Below are 18,923 nucleotides of genomic sequence, written 5' to 3' on the forward strand. Positions count from 1 at the left end.
CAGCCTTTTTTGTGGCTAGTCAAGTATGTCAAACAGAAGCAGGTGTAAATTGAAAAGTCATCTTTGAAGTTTAAAATCTATTTAAAAATCCAGCCTGTGCTGCTGTTTCCTAGTAGCCAGGACTATGGAACAGAGGTTCCTTGCACTGATCCTGGCGTGGTGGGTACTGCACTTCAAGAGACAGCTTTGCAAACAGAGAGAGCCCCTGGAGGAGCAGTGGGGCAGGGGGATGTGCCTGGAGAACAGGGCCCTGGCACTGGACCAGCAGAGGCACTTGGCCCAGCAGGGCGTTCAGCCTCCTTCCCTCCTTCCCTCTGCCACAGTGTTCCCAGGGAGCATCCCACAGCGAGCATCCCACAGGGAGCATCCCACAGCCATTCCAGGGCTCTGGCTGCTGGAAACACACCCTCAAATAAGTGTATTCAGCCCTCTGCTTTAACAGGTAGTATTACCCTTTTTAATGTCCAACAGCTTAGCTAATGAGGGCTTCACCAAGATCTTCATAAATACTTACTTAAGAAGGAATCTAGATTATTGAGTTGAAATATATGAAGCAATATTTGTTGATTTTGTTCATTTTTCCTCAAAGGTTCCTACCCTTCTCTGCCCATTGTTGTTAGCTCTTGTTAAATGCTGGCCCTGATATTGACAGGTTGTGAGGTTTTTTTCCTTCATGTGCATCTGTTCAAATATCAAATTTAGAATCTTATAAATAGCACTAAGCTCATCCCTGTTGAAGCAAGAGGATATTTTAGGTCTTCTTCAACATGTAAATTCAACAGACTGGAGTTTTCACCAAATATCTTAAAATGTAAGTAACCTTAACTCCAAATTCTTTTGGAAAATAAATTTATCTTTTCTGAACTAGGTTATATAGAGTTAACCATGCCTGGTTAAGCAATTATTTCATTCTGTATAGTGACAGCAAAGGACGTTAAATACTTACTGGAATTGAACTATTGAGGTAGAGCTACCAACTAAAGTTTCTTAAAACATGCCCTGTGTGAAATCTTCATCAAAAGAATGCCTAAGTGGTGTGCAATTCCAAATAAAGCCACAGTAAATATCTTGGTAAATTAATTTCTATTAATTCACATTTAAAATGTAAAAATTATTTTGAAAACCTGCACAATTGATCAAGAGTTAAGAAAATAACATTAGAGCAATTTCTACTTTGAACTCTAGGTAAAATAAGGAAATAGGTCCCCAAAGATTAGACTGATAATGGGAAAAAAAATCAGAAATTCTAATATGCAGCATTTTAAGGTCCCTGATGAAATAGTAATCTTTATCACTTTTATCTTACAAAGACATTTGCAAAGATCTTTCCCATAAGCAGAGTGTGTTTGATAAATATTGAGATAACTCTAAGAATAACTCTGAGGTCCAAAGCATATTTTGCCAATGGCATTTGGAAAGTTGGAAATGAGGACGAAAGTGAAAAAAAAAGTGAAATGTTAGGAGAGATGAATATCTCACATGAAAATCTAAGTAAGTTGGATATGGCTATGGATTCCAGTCAGGTTATGTAACTTCTCTGTGGGTTTTAAGGGCTTAACTACCTAAGTGCTAGCCAAGTAGTGAAACACATGCAGTAGGAAGGAAATATATGCTTTAGCATGTCTTTTCACTGAAGAATCATCCAATCATTGATCCAATTCAATCATCCAGTATGCTGTCTTTTACCAGTCATGTTACTGGCCTGTGAGAATGTTCCTCTGCTACCACTGATGTGCCAGCTGTGTCCTTGAACAAAAATCACAGATTTTGTAAACAAATCTGGGTTTTTTCCTATTGTTTTATGACAGTCATATATAATATCGCAAAACATTGTAAATAGTAATTGTTTTTGAAATCCAAAGTACTTCCTAAAACCTTAATTTTTAAACATTGAGATATGGTCACAATTTTTTTATTGAAAGTAGGAAAATGAACTGTTTAAAAAAATATTTTGTAGATATATATGTTCCTTCAAAATTGCATTATTTTTGGTAACAATATTGAGATAGGAAGTCTGATATACCACTTTTAAATTAATATACTGTAATTTCCAGTAAAAGCAGATTAATTCCTCTTGTTACAGCTAAAGGAATTAAATGGTCTTTTTTTTGTCACTTCCAAATGATCATGAGCTTCTACAGAAAGATTCTCTTGAGTTTGGGGCTTTACAGTTTGCTATTTTAATTTAAGTTTAGGGCAGTTCAAAACATAGATTTTGGCTTGTTGTAAAGGCTATTTATGATATTTGCAATCATTCTTTCTACCCAGAATGTCAAGTTTTGAGCAGTTTCACATCGACTTTTACCAGTCTAATTATACCATAGAGGACCAGGAAGAAGGTTGCAACAGCTATGGCTCAGACAAAAACCTCTGTGAAAGCAGAAAGTAAGTGTGGGTGTTGCTTCAGCTTCCCTCTCCAACAGATGGTGGTTCTGGGGCCGGCTTTGGGGCTTGCAGCAGCAGGAAAGAAGTTCAAGACATCATCTAAACTTTCAGAAAGGCAGAACAGAATGTTTATAAGTGAATTTTTCTTTTTAAAGGATTTGATTTTGTGCTACTTTTATTAGTAGAGGTGTTACAGCTTGTTTACCTGACAGGAGTAACTGAGCTTCATGTTATTAATGTGAAATTTAGGCCGCATATTGCAGGAAATTCTTTAGGATTCTTCTGAGATTCAAGGACAAAATTTAAATGTATGGCTCTTTCATTAGCAGTATGGGTCTGAGGAATGTGGCCAGGCTGCTGGGCAAAAAAGCCCCAAGTGCCTGGGTGTGGGAGTGGGATAGGTGCGGTGGGTGCAGGGGCCCGGCAAGGAGCTCTGCCCGCTTGCAGAGGGAGCTGCAAAGGCACGGGCAACAGCTCAGCTCCTATTACCCACAGCGAGGACAGGACCCAGAAAAATTCCAGCTTCCTCACACTGAAAATAGCTGAAAAGTAGGTGGAACATGGTGAATAGCTCTAAGACATGTGAGCAACAACTGCTCACTTTGAAAATCTAAGAAGGTTATTAAACCTTAACAAAAATACAACAAAAGGACTACATAAGGAAAAAGCTGCAGCGCTGGGAACTGCCCTTGTGCATATCACATCACTAGTTCATCTTCAAGATGGATGCTCAGTCTTTGATACCCCTGGGGGTTGCATCAGCCAGCCCTGGCCCCTCCCAAAGTCTGTCAGTCAGCTCTTCTTGGCCATTTATCGGGGGATTGCTGCTTTCTTGTAACAGGATTGGAGATCAGGTGTTGCCATGCCGCACCCCCTAAGCAAGCCCCTAAACTTTTCCATTCCCAGCTGCCCCAGGGAAGGGGCACGTGTGCACACCTTCTTTTTTTATCTGTCCTAGACAGCCCCAGCTGTCTGATGGCAACAATACAGGGGGGAAAAGGGAACTCTGGAGAAAACAGAGGACATCTAAACTGCAATAGCATAACTATACATCACTAAAGCTTTTGTTAATATTCACACAATAATTATCCCTTAATTGCGAGAGCCAGTCATCTCATTATCCATCTATAACAGACGTTTCTCAGTGTAGTGATGAGTTTGTGCTTTGCTCCTTGTCCTAGGAGGCAGGCAGAAGAGCAGCCCGCGGGCGGGGCGTTTGTGCCATCGGACATGCTGCTGTCCCCGCAGAGCTACTCGGGCAGCATTCTGCAGCCAGCCTGCAGTCCCGGCGCTCCTTCTCAGCTTGGTTACGTGGATGGATTTGACGAGGAACCTCCTTTGCTAGAAGGTAAAACTGTGAAAAACACCTTCACTCTCTTGTGAAAATTTTAAAAGTTTAATAAAGGACAATAGGAGACAAGGACTGCAGAGCAAAGGTTATTGGGGCCGGGTGGAGCAGGGCACTCAGCCAGGAGCACACTGTTATCTTCGGGGACCCCCTTTAAATACCTTGTCCCTTACATCAGCCTCTTGCATATTCATGGACTCTTACTCATAGTAAACTTTTCCTTCAAACTAGTTTACATGTTTAGCATATCTCCTCTTCAGATTTGCCTTTTTAGAGCATGTGTATTCTTTGGTTGTGCTTTTAGTCTTTTTTTATCATTATCTTCAATTTTGGCTCTGCCTCACACTGTCTTCAGATGGTGAGTGCTGATAGATGGCATATCTGTAGCAGGTGTTTTCTTCATATGTTCGTTGGATGTTATCTAAGCAGGTATTTTAACACAAGTTTATCAGCTATTTCACTACTATGTCTTAGCTTAATTAACAACTATAAATAAAACTATATCATTATAACAAAGTTACTTTGACATTGCACATATAAAATCCATTTTAATATATGTGAAAAGCCAATATTATAATATGTATTTATAACAAAACAAATCCCACAGATAACAGGCAGGATTTCTGGGGGTGCCTCTAACTTTTCTCTGCCAGCTAGAGGATGGAACTCACTAGAGAAACTGCAGCAGAGCTGGCAAGCCTCACCCTGTGAGCTTCAGCCAAAACTCCTGGCAGCCAAATCTGCATTTTCTCCTTCGAATTCGCCCTGGATTTCCTGCAACCTTGTGGCCTAGAGCAGATATACTGTGCCACCGCTAGATGACAGCAGAACAATAGTTTTGAATTCATTCACATTTCCAAAAATTGTTTCCACTCTTGCGTTATTCCTCCATACATATTGGAAAATCTATAACTAATGAAGATGGATAATCATCCTCTTTTGCATATCTAGTTATAGATTTAGCAGTTTGCAGATGCTAAGTCGCTTGTTTCAGTGGGGAAGGAATTGAGAAAGCTGCTTTCAGTTTCAATTAGTTGATCGTTTAACTATATGAGCAATGCCGTTCTTTATGATGATTGACCATTCTAATGCTAGTGGCTGATTTTGTTGCTACTAAAATACTTGTGCTGTATTAGGAAAAATAAAAAGGAGAATTTGTCTGTAATTATTTCAGCATAATATAAAATGAGCATATTCAGCCTGCTAGTTTGCATACTGGAAGGCAGCTGGAATTTTTACTACTCAGAAGGGACTACGACTGCCTTAAAGCCAGCAAGATCATTCTGTTTGATATAGATAACTGCTAGATCTCTACCTCTAAAACCCCCAACCATTTAACTCACCATGTGGTTCACCCTGGGAAAAGGATGTTGTAATCCAACTGCTTGTGATCTGCAAGGCTTTAGAGATATTCCTGTCTGTGTACCATATAAATCTGAACAAAACCACACATTTTAATGCAGAATAGCTTTATATATGCAATGTTTTGACTGAGCTCAAGATGATGGAGAGGTGGAACAAGGTAAAGACTTGGTTTTCCTAACAGATCTAACTCATTGTCAGTCTCAGCCATTCTGGCAGCAGATCTGAACCTAATTTTCCCCTTACTGGAGAATCTCAGGGAAGATGCTTACTTGTGCAAGCTAAAGTGTTTGTCCAGAAGTTACAAGATAAAGATTTGCCCCAGCAAAGTTAAGGGCAGGAGTCCCATCACCTTTAATGGGACAAAATATTCTTTTGTTTCTTGGGGTCTCACTAATTACTTTTTAAATGCAAATATCCGCCACCCCAAAAAACCCACAAAAAACAACCACATTACAAACCCCCAAGCTTATAAAGCACTGTATAAAGTAGTATAAACTTGCCTTGAAGGAACAAATGTCATTTTTAAGTGCTTTTGGCAGTTCAGACTTAAGACACATTTCTTGTCAGATTTTCCAGAATTAAAGCATATATCTCTGTCCTCAGTGTTGCAGAGTATCTTAAATTCTGCAGTTATTGTTAATGTGTTTTTCAACATTTATGTTAGTGTGGCATTAGATATGTGTGGTTTATATATAGGAAAAACAAATATTAACTCAAAAATGCTGAGGCCATTTTTTGCTTCACTGACTAAAATCGGATTTAATACATTAATATTCCAATTTAGAATGAAAGCTGACTCTCAAATATACTGAGTACATAGCAGGGACATTATGTTCCTAATACAGAAAATGTCATCCTACAATATTATCTTCACTGAAGCATTTGTTTGTAGTTTTGTGGTGTCTAATGGAGTTTTGTAAAAGTGTTCTTTTCTTGTGAGCAATTAACAAAATCCTGAAATTTCTTGTTGCAGAACTTGGGATCAATTTTGAGCATATATGGCAGAAAACATTAACAGTTCTAAACCCAATGAAGCCTGCAGATGGCAGCATTATGAATGAGACAGACCTCACTGGACCTATGGTTTTCTGTTTGGCCCTTGGAGCAACATTGCTGATGGTAGGACGTCGAAAAAATCTTCAGGGATTTCTTTTCTAACAAGCTCATGCCTAGGTGATAATGAGTGTGAAGCTGCAGAAGATGTAGTAGCATAAAAAGAGTCATTTGCTGCCAGTTATTCTGGGATTATGTGTTAAAAATTCTTCCTACTTTCAAAGCACCTGCTTAAAATTTAAATGTAATGTAAAGGTGACACAGGTAAAGTGATGTATTACTTCCAGTGGAAAGAGGAGACCACACCAATTTTAGGGTGGGATTTAATTTGAACAAAAGGACAGATCTGTGCCATATATAATCTGGAAAGGCTCTGAACAGGTTTTAAAGGAGGGAATAAAAAGGAATAGCAGGCCAGCCCAGTTTTTCTAACACTCTTGCTGCTTTTTTTGAATTATATTCTTTCAACGTTATTTTAGAGAGTGCAGAGACAGATAGACTAAAAAAAATCTTTATACAACTAGAATAATTAGAGAAAAAAGAAATTGAAACAGTCTTTTTCCACCCACCCCCTAAATTTGCAATGCCTTCCTATAAATTTTTCTAGTTCTTTTATATTCTTTGTTCTGTATTGTCTGCTTAACAAAATATAGTAGCCTGTATTTGACCTCCTTCTTCTGTATGAATGTAGCTTTCCTACAGGAGGAAAGTTAACAGGGCTGTCCAGAACTCCAAATTCATCTATATATCCCTGGCAACAAGGGCTCTCCAGTGTTGCTGAAGTACAGCTCTGACTGCCAACAGCAATTCATCAGACAGCAGTAAGGTGGGACCATTCTGGGAAGGGCTTTACTGCCCTGCAACTGAGGTGAAAGGAAAGGGGCTCTAATTCTCCATTTCCTCTGTGATAAATAGTGCTGAATCAGAAGATTCTTGGAAGTTCTTACTCAATTTGTAATGTCAGTGCGGTACCTTGAATGTGCAAACTGCTATATAAATGGCAAGTAGTATTATTATTTATGTTCCTATAAAAATAAAAATCTTTTAAAAGGGTGGAAGGGCAGGAGGAAAGGGAATAAAAGGAAAAGAAGGTGGGAAGCTAGAGAAGACAGGCTATTTTCCACCTGGAGAAATAAATGTATGAGGGTAGTAAAAAGAGAAAGTTGAATTAATTATAATCAAGAAAATGAAAGGAAAGCTAAAAGAAAGAATGGAAAAAATGTTTCCTGTTGACTTTTCTCCCTGAATAGCCAACAGCTATAATGAATATTAAACTATTATTATTAAAATAAATTACTTTAATTATCATACTTTTGCTGAGATATTATGCATTTTAGGTGTCATTAGAAAACCAAGTATTTTCAATGCTCCAGTTTTAGGGCAGCAGAACACCTCTGACACAATCTAGTGTTTTTGTTCCATAACTTCCCAGCAGTAAGCCTTCAAGTTTATCTTAGAAATTCAGGCTACCATTTTATCTCAGATGTATTTGAATACTAACATGTCTCTTCAGCTGTGTAAACTATGATATCCTTCTGTACTTAAGTAAGTATCTTCTGATAGCACCAGAAACATAATTTGGTTGAGAGCTTGTTTCTAAAAATAATGTATACATTTTCTTTAGTTTCAGCTTTTTAACTATGGAAAATTATGCAAAGATATTCTTCAAAGGGTAGCAGTCCTTTCAGAGAAAAAGAGGAAAGGGCTGCTAGCCTGGCAGCAGGACTTGCTCCTCCTCACGTTAGTGTAAAACAGGGCAGCTCCATTGTAGATAGAGAAACAATGGCAGCCCCAAATTTAGCAGAAGCCCAAGTCTCAGCTGCTTTGCATTCTACTCTGTCATTTGAATGAAATCAGATTTCCCCATCCTCTCCAGCCAACAGTGGTAGTACCCACTCCAGGCAGATGCAAGCAAGAACACAAAGTCTGACTTTCTGCTAACCTTGCTTCTTCCACAGGACAAATTTAGCTGTTTCCATTCATCAAAGCCTGTCAGACTAATCAAGCCTGATTCTGGTTTTGCTTACATCACTGTGAACAGGGAGTATTCCCGTGTGTGTGAGTCAATATATTCACGTATGTTAAGCAGGAATAAAATCGGAACCAACATGTTCAGCTGCTTTTTTTTTTTCCTTCTCTTATATCCTTGCACCACAAAACCAACATTTCACCAACTGGAGATCTCAGCTAGCTGCTGGTGCTAGTGCCTCCTTCATCTCTGGCTCAGGAATTTTTTTAATCTTAAACTAAGCTAATAAATAAATAGTGCTGTGTAGAACAGTCATATACACTGAAACAGTCTAAAATATATCTTGTAGTTGATGCATTTGTTTTGAGACAGAACTTGGTGTATAGCAAAGGCTGCCCCAAACCATTGTGAGTGTTAAACTTACTGTATATCTTTAATGACTGAAATTCTAGCTGATAATCATCTGATCTAGTACTGTTTTATTTAGTTATCATTAGTTTTATTTGTTCAAGCAATTTTCCCTGATTATTTTATACCACTAGTATGCACATGCCAGCAGAAGAAGTCTGTACCTAAGTAGGAAGATTTCTTATGATGTGATTTCAGAAATAGATGAATCTTTATGGTGGAAGACAGAAATGGGGAAAAGGCCAGGATGCTGGAAGGATATAGGCAACCTGGCTGTACCTGACTTAACCTTGAGGACTGGGAGCAGAGGAGAGCTCAGCAGTGAGCCAGGTGAGAGTGCAGACAGGATAATGGTGCTGATGTAAAGTCAGGTCTTATTAATTCAGGTTGCCTTTCACGTTCATGAACTGCTCTCCAACGAGAGCTGGTGAGCTGCCATCAACCTGCAGCATCAGGACTTCCAAGCTGTGTCATCAGCAGGCCTTCTCCATACTGCTGCTTTATGTCTGTCCAGCTCAAATACTGCTGGCATCCAGTGATCAGTTTCCACATGCATGGATACAGAAAGAGAGGTCAGAAAAGGGTCCTCAAAGTTGATTTCCCCCATATTTCATTAAAATGTAGGGATAATTAAAGTCAGAGGTCTTCTCAATCCTCCTTAGCCATCATGGGAGATAAACTAGCAAGCATCACAAAACACGATAAAAGCTTCAACAATGTTTCCACCTAATCCATCACAACAGAATCCAACCATAAGCCACAGCATTATTAGGAAACTGAGACCTTCTATTAGTTTTGAGTCTTATGTGGTTTATCATATGCAATATATATACCTATATATATATATATAAAATATGGTGTGTGTGCAACATATAGATTTTGTATGTGTGTGTATGAACAAACACACTTGTGTTTTATGTATGTACATACACCTTATTATGTGTCAGGAAGGTGATGCATAGTGGCCCCCCATGGTTCTGAGTTAATGGTTAAGTTCCAAGTCTGAACTTTCTCCTTCACAGGTGCATTCTATCATTAGGATTCAAAGTTTCAAGAAAAAAAATGGATTTCTGATTTATGAATGTTTTTCTCATATACAGATGTGAAAATGACAGTATTGCATAGCCAACTTTCAACATTTCATTTGTTAGAAGCTTGAAGAGAGACAAAAACATATTTAACAGTCTTTTGTGATGGTTTATTTTGGGGAGTGAACAATGCCCTTATGCCTGGAGGGATCCTTCAAAATGATGGCAGGAGATGAAGGAATTGGTGGTGCTGTGGCCACAGTTGCCTGTTTTACTAGCTTTGTGTATAAATTAGAAAACATCAAGCTCCAGGCTGCCAGGCTGGTACCTTTCACAGGCAATAAATTCAAGCAAAGGAATAAAACCTAGAAGGGAAAAAAATCTGGGACTTTTTTCATTTGTTAGAACAGAAAAAGAACATAAGCTGACAGTTACCGCTGAGTTTTATGTTGAAATGAACATGTTGTGTTGGTCTGGGCACAGAAATGTATCCTTCTCATGGTAGTCAAGGGAAAAACCGGTCGCTTTTGCCCTGAAAACCACCATAATTTAAGCAAAATTTTCCCAATTTTTTGCAGACCTGTTTATAGCTGAAGGTTTGTAATAAAATGTGAAGCACATCAGGTAACCTGGGTCATCATGTTACTTAGGACACTTTTTCACAGCCCCATACACACTTCTTGAAAAAATGTTTCCTGAGCCTAAACTGATTTTTAATGACTAAAATGTGCTTTCTATAATTTCTTCTTAGTTTGTTGCCAGTTAAACTTTCCCAACTCTCCCAACCAATTCCAGTTGTGTTCAGAGCACAATGACAGTAAGACTCACAATCAGCCTTGTGACTTTAAGTTAGCAACAAGCACATTTTGTCAATTGCACCTTGGAATTATTTTTATGCAAAAATCACTCAAAAGTATCGTCTGTGGTTCACAACTGAACTGATGCAGGTGAAGCAGAGAGAGAGTGTCAACAGCAAGAAGTAACAAACCTAAACCTAAATCTGTCTTCTGCTAGCACTTAGTGATCACTGCTCACTTCTGCCAGCTCATGCTTCCTCTTATTTATTCCAGGCAGGGAAAGTTCATTTTGGCTACGTGTACGGGATGAGTGCCATCGGGTGCCTTGCCATGCATGCCCTGCTGAACCTGATGAGCGTCTCAGGAGTCTCTCATGGCTGTGTTGCAAGTGTGCTGGGCTACTGCCTGCTGCCCATGGTCATCCTGTCCTCTGCTGCAGTTCTCTTCTCACTGCAGTAAGTACCGGCCCATGGCAATGGGAATCCTGGGAAGGACAGGAAGTCAGGTGGCTGCTGTTGTGCAAAACATTTCATAAGTGGTTGCGTAGTAAATTTTGGTTTCTGAAACTGTAACACCAATTCGGTTGTACATATAGGTGGAAGCAGACAAAACTGGACTGTATTTGAGAGGGCTGTATGCATTCATTTTGATGAGTCTTCAATTCCACTTCTTTCTATTTGGACTGAGAGTGCTTTTGATTTTTGCAGCAGCCTCAGATATGATTTTTGTTTTGCAGAGCCAAACTCAGGTATCAATTTTAAAAGCAATTGCTGAAGTTTGGGTTTATATAGCTGGTTCTCTTGCTTCTTTTTTGTTCATAGCATCAGGCCTCCCATCTTTATATTTACTTTCCTACTGACTTCTGTGGGACAGAATGAAATAGGCAACTTACCCTTAATGATGTGGAGAATTCAGACAAGATATAAGTAGACTTGTATATTCTGAGGTATAGTTGTGCCTAGTGCAAGCCTGAAAAAACCAGAATACTTTGAAAAACCAAATGTGTAGTGATGTATGTATCTGTGCACATGTGGGGGGTTGTTCAGTCATATTCTCTGATTAGGAAACTTTTTGGCAAGCCTCTCATTTCTCCTCATTCAGGAAACCCTTTGAAACACAGTGTTTATCTCCCTGTTCACACACCGCAAAGTACAAGCAAGTTCCTGATCTTGCCTGAAGGCCTTGAGCAGTGCTTTTGTCTATTGTTAACATGTTATTAATGATGGTTTCCCTCCTTAGTCTTTTTTGTTCTCTCATATTTTTAACTCTCCAGTCTGTAACATATGGAACCTAACAGCTAATGAACGAGAAAATGCCCATGTTTGTTTTCTTTGGAAAAGCATTGTTCTTACATATGTGCATATTTATTTAACATATTTATTTATTTATTTATTTATTTATTTATTTATATTTTAAGGAAATTATATGGTGGAATGAATTTTTGGAAAAAATTCTTGTTGCATGTTTCTGAGAAGCTATGATGGCTTAACCTGACTATATCCCATGTATTAAAGTGTTTCTGAGCTGTCTTTGCTAAGATGGATGATGACACTAAAGAAGCTGTTTATTCTTTGTTCTCCTACACTTCCCATATTTTCTTGATTAACCTGTTTAATAATCCAGCCTAATAAAATGTGCAGATACATAATCATAAGACAGATGGGGTGAATTCCAAACCAGCTGTTACAACTGTGCAGGGTACTGTTTTCTGTACATGGAATCCCCAGGCAGATACTACACGTTTGTAAAATGCTGTGAATTTACAGAAAGCCCATCTTTTGAAGATCTATAAATACTAAAATGTGATAGCCTTGACAAAAACGAACTGGTATTTCTGAAATTAATTGCTAACATTAAGTACCTATTGACAGGGTTCTGCAGTCCTTTCTCATTTGGTTTATGAAACTGCTTGAGCATATCAAGTACCAAGGTTAATTATTGCAAACATGCTATTAAAATTAAGTGGCAACTTTAAAATCCAACATACATTTCATTTTTTTTAATTTTAAAAAATATTTTAAATGGTAAAAGAAAGAGCAATACATTTATGATTTTTAAAAATATTTATAAAAACATTACTTCTATTTCAAAGTTCAAAGAAACAATCTGGATTTTTTTTCACCAAAAGTATACATAAGATAATGCACTCATCTATGGCAAAGATACATAGTAATCTAATAATTTTCAATTTTCATGATTAGCTATTTCCCTGTAAATAAATAAAGTAAAATATGGAACGTTTGGAGTGCTGAATAGTACCAAGGAGAATACCAGTTCTCTTACTCAAATTTGCATGGAACTAGATTTGTTTGTGTCCATCTATACTGTTTTCATGTGTGAGCCCAAGTCTATTAGGTTGTTTTTCTGGGAGAAATATCAATAGACTTTTTTCCTGCAGAAAGCAACAATTCTTTAATATCAAATACCCAAACAGGATGATAAAGCTTCTTCCTTAACTAAACAGGGAAGGAAGTTAATGTAAGCATGAAGAAAGCAATTCTTACACCCAGCTGATACAGAGAACCCATTTAGTGACAGCATCTGCAGGATGTGAGGATGTGAGAGAAAGAGAAGTGGAAAGGGTCCACTCAGATTTGTCCCTCTGTCTCAATCTCACACCAGTACAGGCCCAGTCGTCTTGGCCACTGTAAGCATGACTTGTGCTTTTTGCCCTTCTCCCATCTAGAGTATTTGACCCTCATGGACATGCCAGACAGAAAGCTCTCTGCCAAACCATTCATTTTAGCAGTATCACATTGTTAGACTGAGGACTGAATTTGTAAGTGCACAGAGGTACTCTTGATTCCCATATGATTTTTATGCCACCTTTCCATCCTGCTCTCTGCCAGTCCTGGAACAAACCATGAGAAGCCATTGGGCTTCAGTGCAAGGCAGAGCAGCCACAACTCTAAATTATGCCGCACTGTGACAGCCCCCTAAGAGTCATTATGTTAGCTGAAAATTGTCATTGCACAGTATGTTCCTATTGCAGCCCATCCCTCTGCCAGCCTACCTGCTCAAAGAGCCATCCCTGCCAACTCTGTATTTCTGGCTCACTGTTTAGGTGAGCAACTTACCATCTTCTTGGAGGAGAGACCAGCAACTTACTTTGCAAAGCCCAGTGGAATTTCTCTAAATGCCACTATATTGGTTTAAAAAACACTTAAACTGAGGATATTAAATCACATGGTTTTTAATGTTTTATTTTTAACTTGTTGAAGTTGCAATGAGTTGCTGAGTCACCATGTAATCAATTCTTTCCTTCCTGCCTCAAAGGCCCAAGAGCTGGCAACACCAAGTACATTATTGGCCTGGTGACTGGATTGCTAAGAAATCAACTATTTTATGGGATGTGAATGCATTAAGTAAACTAAGTCAATTACATAAGGACAGCTTTATTCATCATGGTTTAGTTGCAATAATTATATTAGAGGAGATAATTTCTGGTAAAAGGACCTACCTGAGTATGTATACACAGTCAGTTTTTCCCTTGTGCTTCTGTTATGCTGATGATTTGGAAGAGTGAGGAGCCAGGAAGGCCTTTAGAAAGAGGCAGAGGTTTAGTCTTTCTCCAAGTCCTTGAGACTGACACAGCTAAAGTGTATAAAGTAGCTATCTCATTATGTGCTTCAGCAGTGTATTATGCACATGATCTCATGCATTTTACAGAAGCAGGCTGCAAATAGAGTTCAAATAAAGCATATGTGGAACATTATTTATTGGCAAGATTTTGTTCCCACAGGGTTTAATAGTGAGCCCTCTGTAATCTGCAGGAGTATTTCAGCGGGCTTTTAACCATAGTCCCATAATCATCAGTTCTCCAGGTCTCCCTTCTCCTGGAAGGGAGCAGAGTGTAACTTCAAATGGGCTCAGCTGTCACCAAGAGGTAGGGTGGAAACTTACAGTCCTTTCAATGTGCAGAGAAGGATGCCGAGATAAGCAAAATTTTTTTCCTTGGTGGTTCTTTTCCCACTCCTTACTTTATGTTTAGTGTGCTCACTTTTTTAAAAGGCCAGTCAGGCTTTTTCCTGGGAGACCTTTCTGCCCATCCAGCTGGTGTGAGTCTTTCAGAGCCTCTCCTGAGTGTCTAAGGCACCCTTAAATTCTGTTCTCTGTGTTATAAACTTGGCTAAATTTAATATTAAACTTAAGCAGCTGCATCTGCTGGAGGCCCAGATTTATTTTTAAATGTGCAGTGCTCTTAGCAGTACTTCTGATGACGCTTTTATCCAGGCTGAACATATTTTTTTCTGTTTGTGGTTACAATTTTCATTTGCTCTCATGCTTGACTTTGATTATGTCAGTTAGTTCTTGGTTCTTCCATTGGGTGTTACCTACCAATGACATGAACTTAAGTTTGGTAAGATTTGATGCTACATTTAGTAATGTGTGGACTCTGTCATGTTTCTTTTGTGTTGTTTTGTTTTGTTTTGTTTTCTCCTAGGGGGACCCCAGGAACTGTGTTAGCTCTGTTTATTATTGGATGGTGCAGTTTGTCAGCCTCCAAAATTTTTACGTCTGCATTGGCTATGGAAGGACAGCAGCTCCTGATTGCATACCCATGTGCTTTACTTTATGGACTTTTTGCACTTCTGACAGTTTTCTGAGATGTATTTTCTGGTAGTCTTCTCACAATCTGTTTATGGTTGTTGGAGGGACAAGGGTTTATTTACTTATTTTCAGATTGCCTAGAGTTAAGTTCCATTACAAAATTAGATTCTCTGATTTACTGTTTTTTTCTTAATGGCTGATAATGAAATAAAAAATCAAGCTAGCAGGTAGATAGTCATAAAATAATGGTGTTTTGACAGTCTTACAGCTTAAAGAAAAGAAATTACATTGAGAAGGTAGTAAAAGTGCAAAAAAAGAAATCAATTATAATTAAAATTAAAAATCCTGTTCTGAGTATTTATAATATAATACATATGCTAGAGAGTAACTAGAATGCAATTATGTAAATATTTAATGGACATTGTAAATCAAGTGAAAATACATAGTTGTTTGTTTTAAAAAACCACCTTGTCATCTTATATAATTACTAATTAATGTCCAGAATTTGTATGTTTGGATTTGAGGTTTTTTCTGTGACAAAAGACTGAGTGACCCAGTTTTGTGACATTGAAGAATTGGCCAGGAGCAGGCTGATACAACAGAGGGAACCTAGGAATGTTGTCATGTTTTTTTCTTTTTAAGAGGTGCTGGTGTCCAAAACATCATTATACTGTGTTTAATGCACAGTAATGTTTTATTTTAAAATTTTCACTAAACCACTGCCTGCTGTAACTGCAGGAAAGCACCAAACAAAGTAAAGGCAACCCCTAAAAATGTCTCCTGAAAGAACTGTATTTGAACAGGCAAAATACAAATCTCCATCATTTCATCTACCCCTCAAAAATTTATTTCCTGTTTTTAGTTTTAGGGGAACCAAACATTTCTATAATGGCAATAAAGTACAGAATGCACAAGATGGTATTTTAAAATATAGTATTAGAAATATCAAGCCATCAAGAGGAATTGGAGATGAGTGCAGTCACAACATAAAAAAATCTAAGTACGAAGTAGAAGAGAAAATGAAGGTAGAAGGAGCTAGAAAAAGTAAATGGATGAAATAAATGGAAATGTGAGGGAAATAAATGGTACCAGATTATTTCTTCAGCGTCTTATGGTGCCTTTCTTCTTGATGTATATTCTTATGATCTTGATTATCCTCATTTGATTGTTTTGAATTCTTTGTTGAATTGTTTAAAAAATATTTTCTTCCTAGACATCAGGCCAGTGATTCTGGGACAAAGGGCCCTGATTCTGCAAGGACTTAGGCAGAAGCTTAGTATGGCAAACCTGTTCAAGAATACACAAAAGTAATTGTATTCCTAATCCTTTTCAGTTCAGAGGTAAATTAGATGATCAGTTTGTCCTCAAATTAGGGATTCTCTTTCTGAATTGCAAGAGCCTTTGGTAAAAATATTTCTCATTGCTGTCATGTTTGGGTTTGGATTTTTTTAAAAACTCTTATGCTAGCCATTTTGGAATTCATTTTACTGAATTCCAGCAGAACTAGTTCAGACTAGAGGTCATGAGAAGTAAACAAAAGATAATGTATACTTAGCTAATTCCTTAAAAAAATCACAACTCATTTATGGAAAAAAATGCTGCATTTATGCATTTCTTTACTGCAAGGCAATGAAAATGGGAGCAGAGTGGCCAAATTGGAGGTATGACCCTGGAGCAAATTGTGGCTATAACTAGGCAGGATCTAGTTGCATATGAGTGGGAATTGTGTGAATTTGGAACATCAGCAATTGTAAACATGATAAATTTGGCCCTGCTGTATCAGGGAGTAAATCTGACAGTAATAAGGCACAGATAAACGTGTCAAGTGACTGCAGGGTATGGATATAAAAATCAGGCACTTTGACTTACCATGCATTAATGGCATTCTCCTATCTGAATAGGGACAGATTCATATGGCTGCACAAGTTGTAGAGTTCAGAAAAGATGGTTTAGAAACATTTAGATCCCTTTTTTTCCTAGACTTCGTATTATCATTCGTACTGTCTAAAACAAGTATAAAATGGCTCTATTCTGCAGCACTTTATGTTCATTCTCATACTGATCTGCATGATATGAATGGCAGGGGAAGCAGTGGATGAAGCCATCAATTCATCTTTTGATGCCATAGGCAAGTCAAATTGCTTATGGGGAAAATGAACACCTTGACATTTTGCCACAACATTTACAAAGCAAATGGTAGTCCAATTATAGTTTTATGTTTATTTTCTTAGAATTTGTAACTTCTTCCTTTTCTTCTCTGAGAGACCTCTTCATAATTTTGAATGTTAAAATCTTAATTCCAGTAACTTCCTTTGCTTTTCTGTTTTTCTGTGCCGATTCCCTTTTACCTATTTCCCAAGGGATTTCCAGTAAGTGGTACATGCTGGTGCTGTGCTCCCAGTATGGTGTCCTTCAGGAGTCTCGGTGCTGACTGAGAGAGTTTAACTGTCTTAGATATCCTTCTACTTCTTTGAAACAAGATTCCTCATTATTATCCAGCTCTCCTTTCTGAAGGTCAGCATAGCCATGGTGATGCTTTTGACCATGTTATTCTTGTGTGTACTTCCTAAATCTAAAAATATTATGGTCATTAGCACAAACTATTAGTTCATCAAAAATAAATGTTATTTTGATCTAAGATCAGTTTAAAACATGTATATTTGGTAATAAGCTCTTGTTCTGACTCTCTGGACAGGCTTTCCTAACACCATGTAGATTTTTTGTATTTTCTCTTGCTTGGGCCCTCATAATTAACTCACTCATATCTTTCCATGAAAGTTTAAATACAAGATTGGCAAACTGTTGCTTTCAATTCGCAAAAGAGAGGATTATAAAATAGTAATGGGTCACATACTGATGATTTAATTTAGACTTCCCACTCCAAAGAGTTAAAAACATTCATGAGACTTACAAATAAGCTTCAGAACATAAAGGGAAAACTAATTTTGGTTTTGGAGACTGAAGTTTTCTCATCTGTCTTAGGTTTCATGTTCTTCATAGCATGCACATGAAATGTTCTTAATGTGCATTTGCTCACAAAAATGGGCATTATGAAGGTGCTTTCTTTAAATTCAAAGAGTGATAGAAGTGAGGGACACAGACAGTATGGCAGAGGTGTAGGAGAAAAAGTGTTTGCCTGCCTTCCACTGCACTTCTTGTGTGCCAGGCATACTCAAGGTCACCCTTAGATAAAAGCACGCAGCATTCTGCTGTAATGTAAACATTCTGCTGTTCTATTGCAGCTAAATGCAGGGGAGTATGAAAGTGAACATATTCTGAGTGAGAGGAAACTATAGCATGTGGCTGAATATGCAAGGGCAATAAAATGTTTTTATATCTGACTAGCAGCTGCTGACAAAATGTCAGGTTGCATACAGAGACCTCCTGTCCCTGGCCACTTCTGTAGTACCAAAGTTCTACTCTTTATCAAAAATCATCTTGTCACATGTCATCTCTAATAGGTTATAGTATGACCTTGAATGGTTTAACTGTTGGTAAGCTGAACTGAGGGCAGAAAGCTGCTGACACATTGAGTTGGGCACATGGTGTTCTTCTTGGTGAAAAAGCTCCATTAGCAAAGGGTAATATTTTTCTAGGTTTTTTAGCTCAAAAGCCACAGAGGGCTTATATACAAAACTGTGACCTCATTTCATGACTGTGTCGTTTATGTCATTTGAGAAAGGACAGCTCTGTGTCTTGACTAAGACCTCTCTAGCCACCACTTTATTTCAGTGCCTTGCTAAACAGCCATCTTCACACATTGGCATTCTCTGTTCACTGAATGGTCTTAAGTGAATTTTACAGTAAGGCTGAATTACTCATCTTTATTCCTATCAATAATTATTATAAATGAAGCAAGAATTCAAGAGATTGTGCTTGTTTTTAAATTTCCTTTTTCTCCCTTATTGTCAAGAGCATATTAATGATCAGACCATTGTGGGCTTCTTCGTGCCTGTCAGATAAGAATACATGATGTACATAAGAATATATATCCATAGACATTTGTAAAAATAGAGATA

At 37.9% G+C, this 18,923-nt stretch overlaps 1 protein-coding gene across 1 annotated transcript; it reads left to right on the top strand.

Moving 5' to 3' along the window:
- Positions 1-728: 728 nt before the first annotated feature.
- On the top strand, positions 729-16,003 carry YIPF7 (Yip1 domain family member 7). The gene is made up of 6 exons (XM_071432712.1): positions 729-811; positions 2,269-2,385; positions 3,567-3,733; positions 6,072-6,217; positions 10,627-10,808; positions 14,798-16,003. Exons 2-6 carry the CDS (start codon positions 2,270-2,272, stop codon positions 14,958-14,960), a joined length of 774 nt encoding a protein of 257 aa, XP_071288813.1. The 5' UTR covers positions 729-811; position 2,269; the 3' UTR covers positions 14,961-16,003.
- The last annotated feature ends 2,920 nt before the right edge of the window (positions 16,004-18,923 follow it).

The sequence above is a fragment of the Agelaius tricolor genome, unplaced genomic scaffold (assembly GCF_023055355.1).
Source record: "Agelaius tricolor isolate 1412-34295 unplaced genomic scaffold, bAgeTri1.0.p SCAF_8, whole genome shotgun sequence".
Lineage (NCBI taxonomy): Eukaryota > Metazoa > Chordata > Aves > Passeriformes > Icteridae > Agelaius > Agelaius tricolor.

What these genes read in the sequence shown, in the direction of transcription:
- YIPF7 (XM_071432712.1), top strand. Translation starts at nt 2,270, where the DNA reads ATGTCAAGTTTTGAGCAGTTTCACATCGACTTTTACCAGTCTAATTAT. An exon ending in GGAACCTCCTTTGCTAGAAG is followed by an intron (nt 3,734 to 6,071) that starts GTAAAACTGTGA and finishes TTCTTGTTGCAG; the next exon opens with AACTTGGGATCAATTTTGAG. An exon ending in GCAGTTCTCTTCTCACTGCA is followed by an intron (nt 10,809 to 14,797) that starts GTAAGTACCGGC and finishes GTTTTCTCCTAG; the next exon opens with GGGGACCCCAGGAACTGTGT.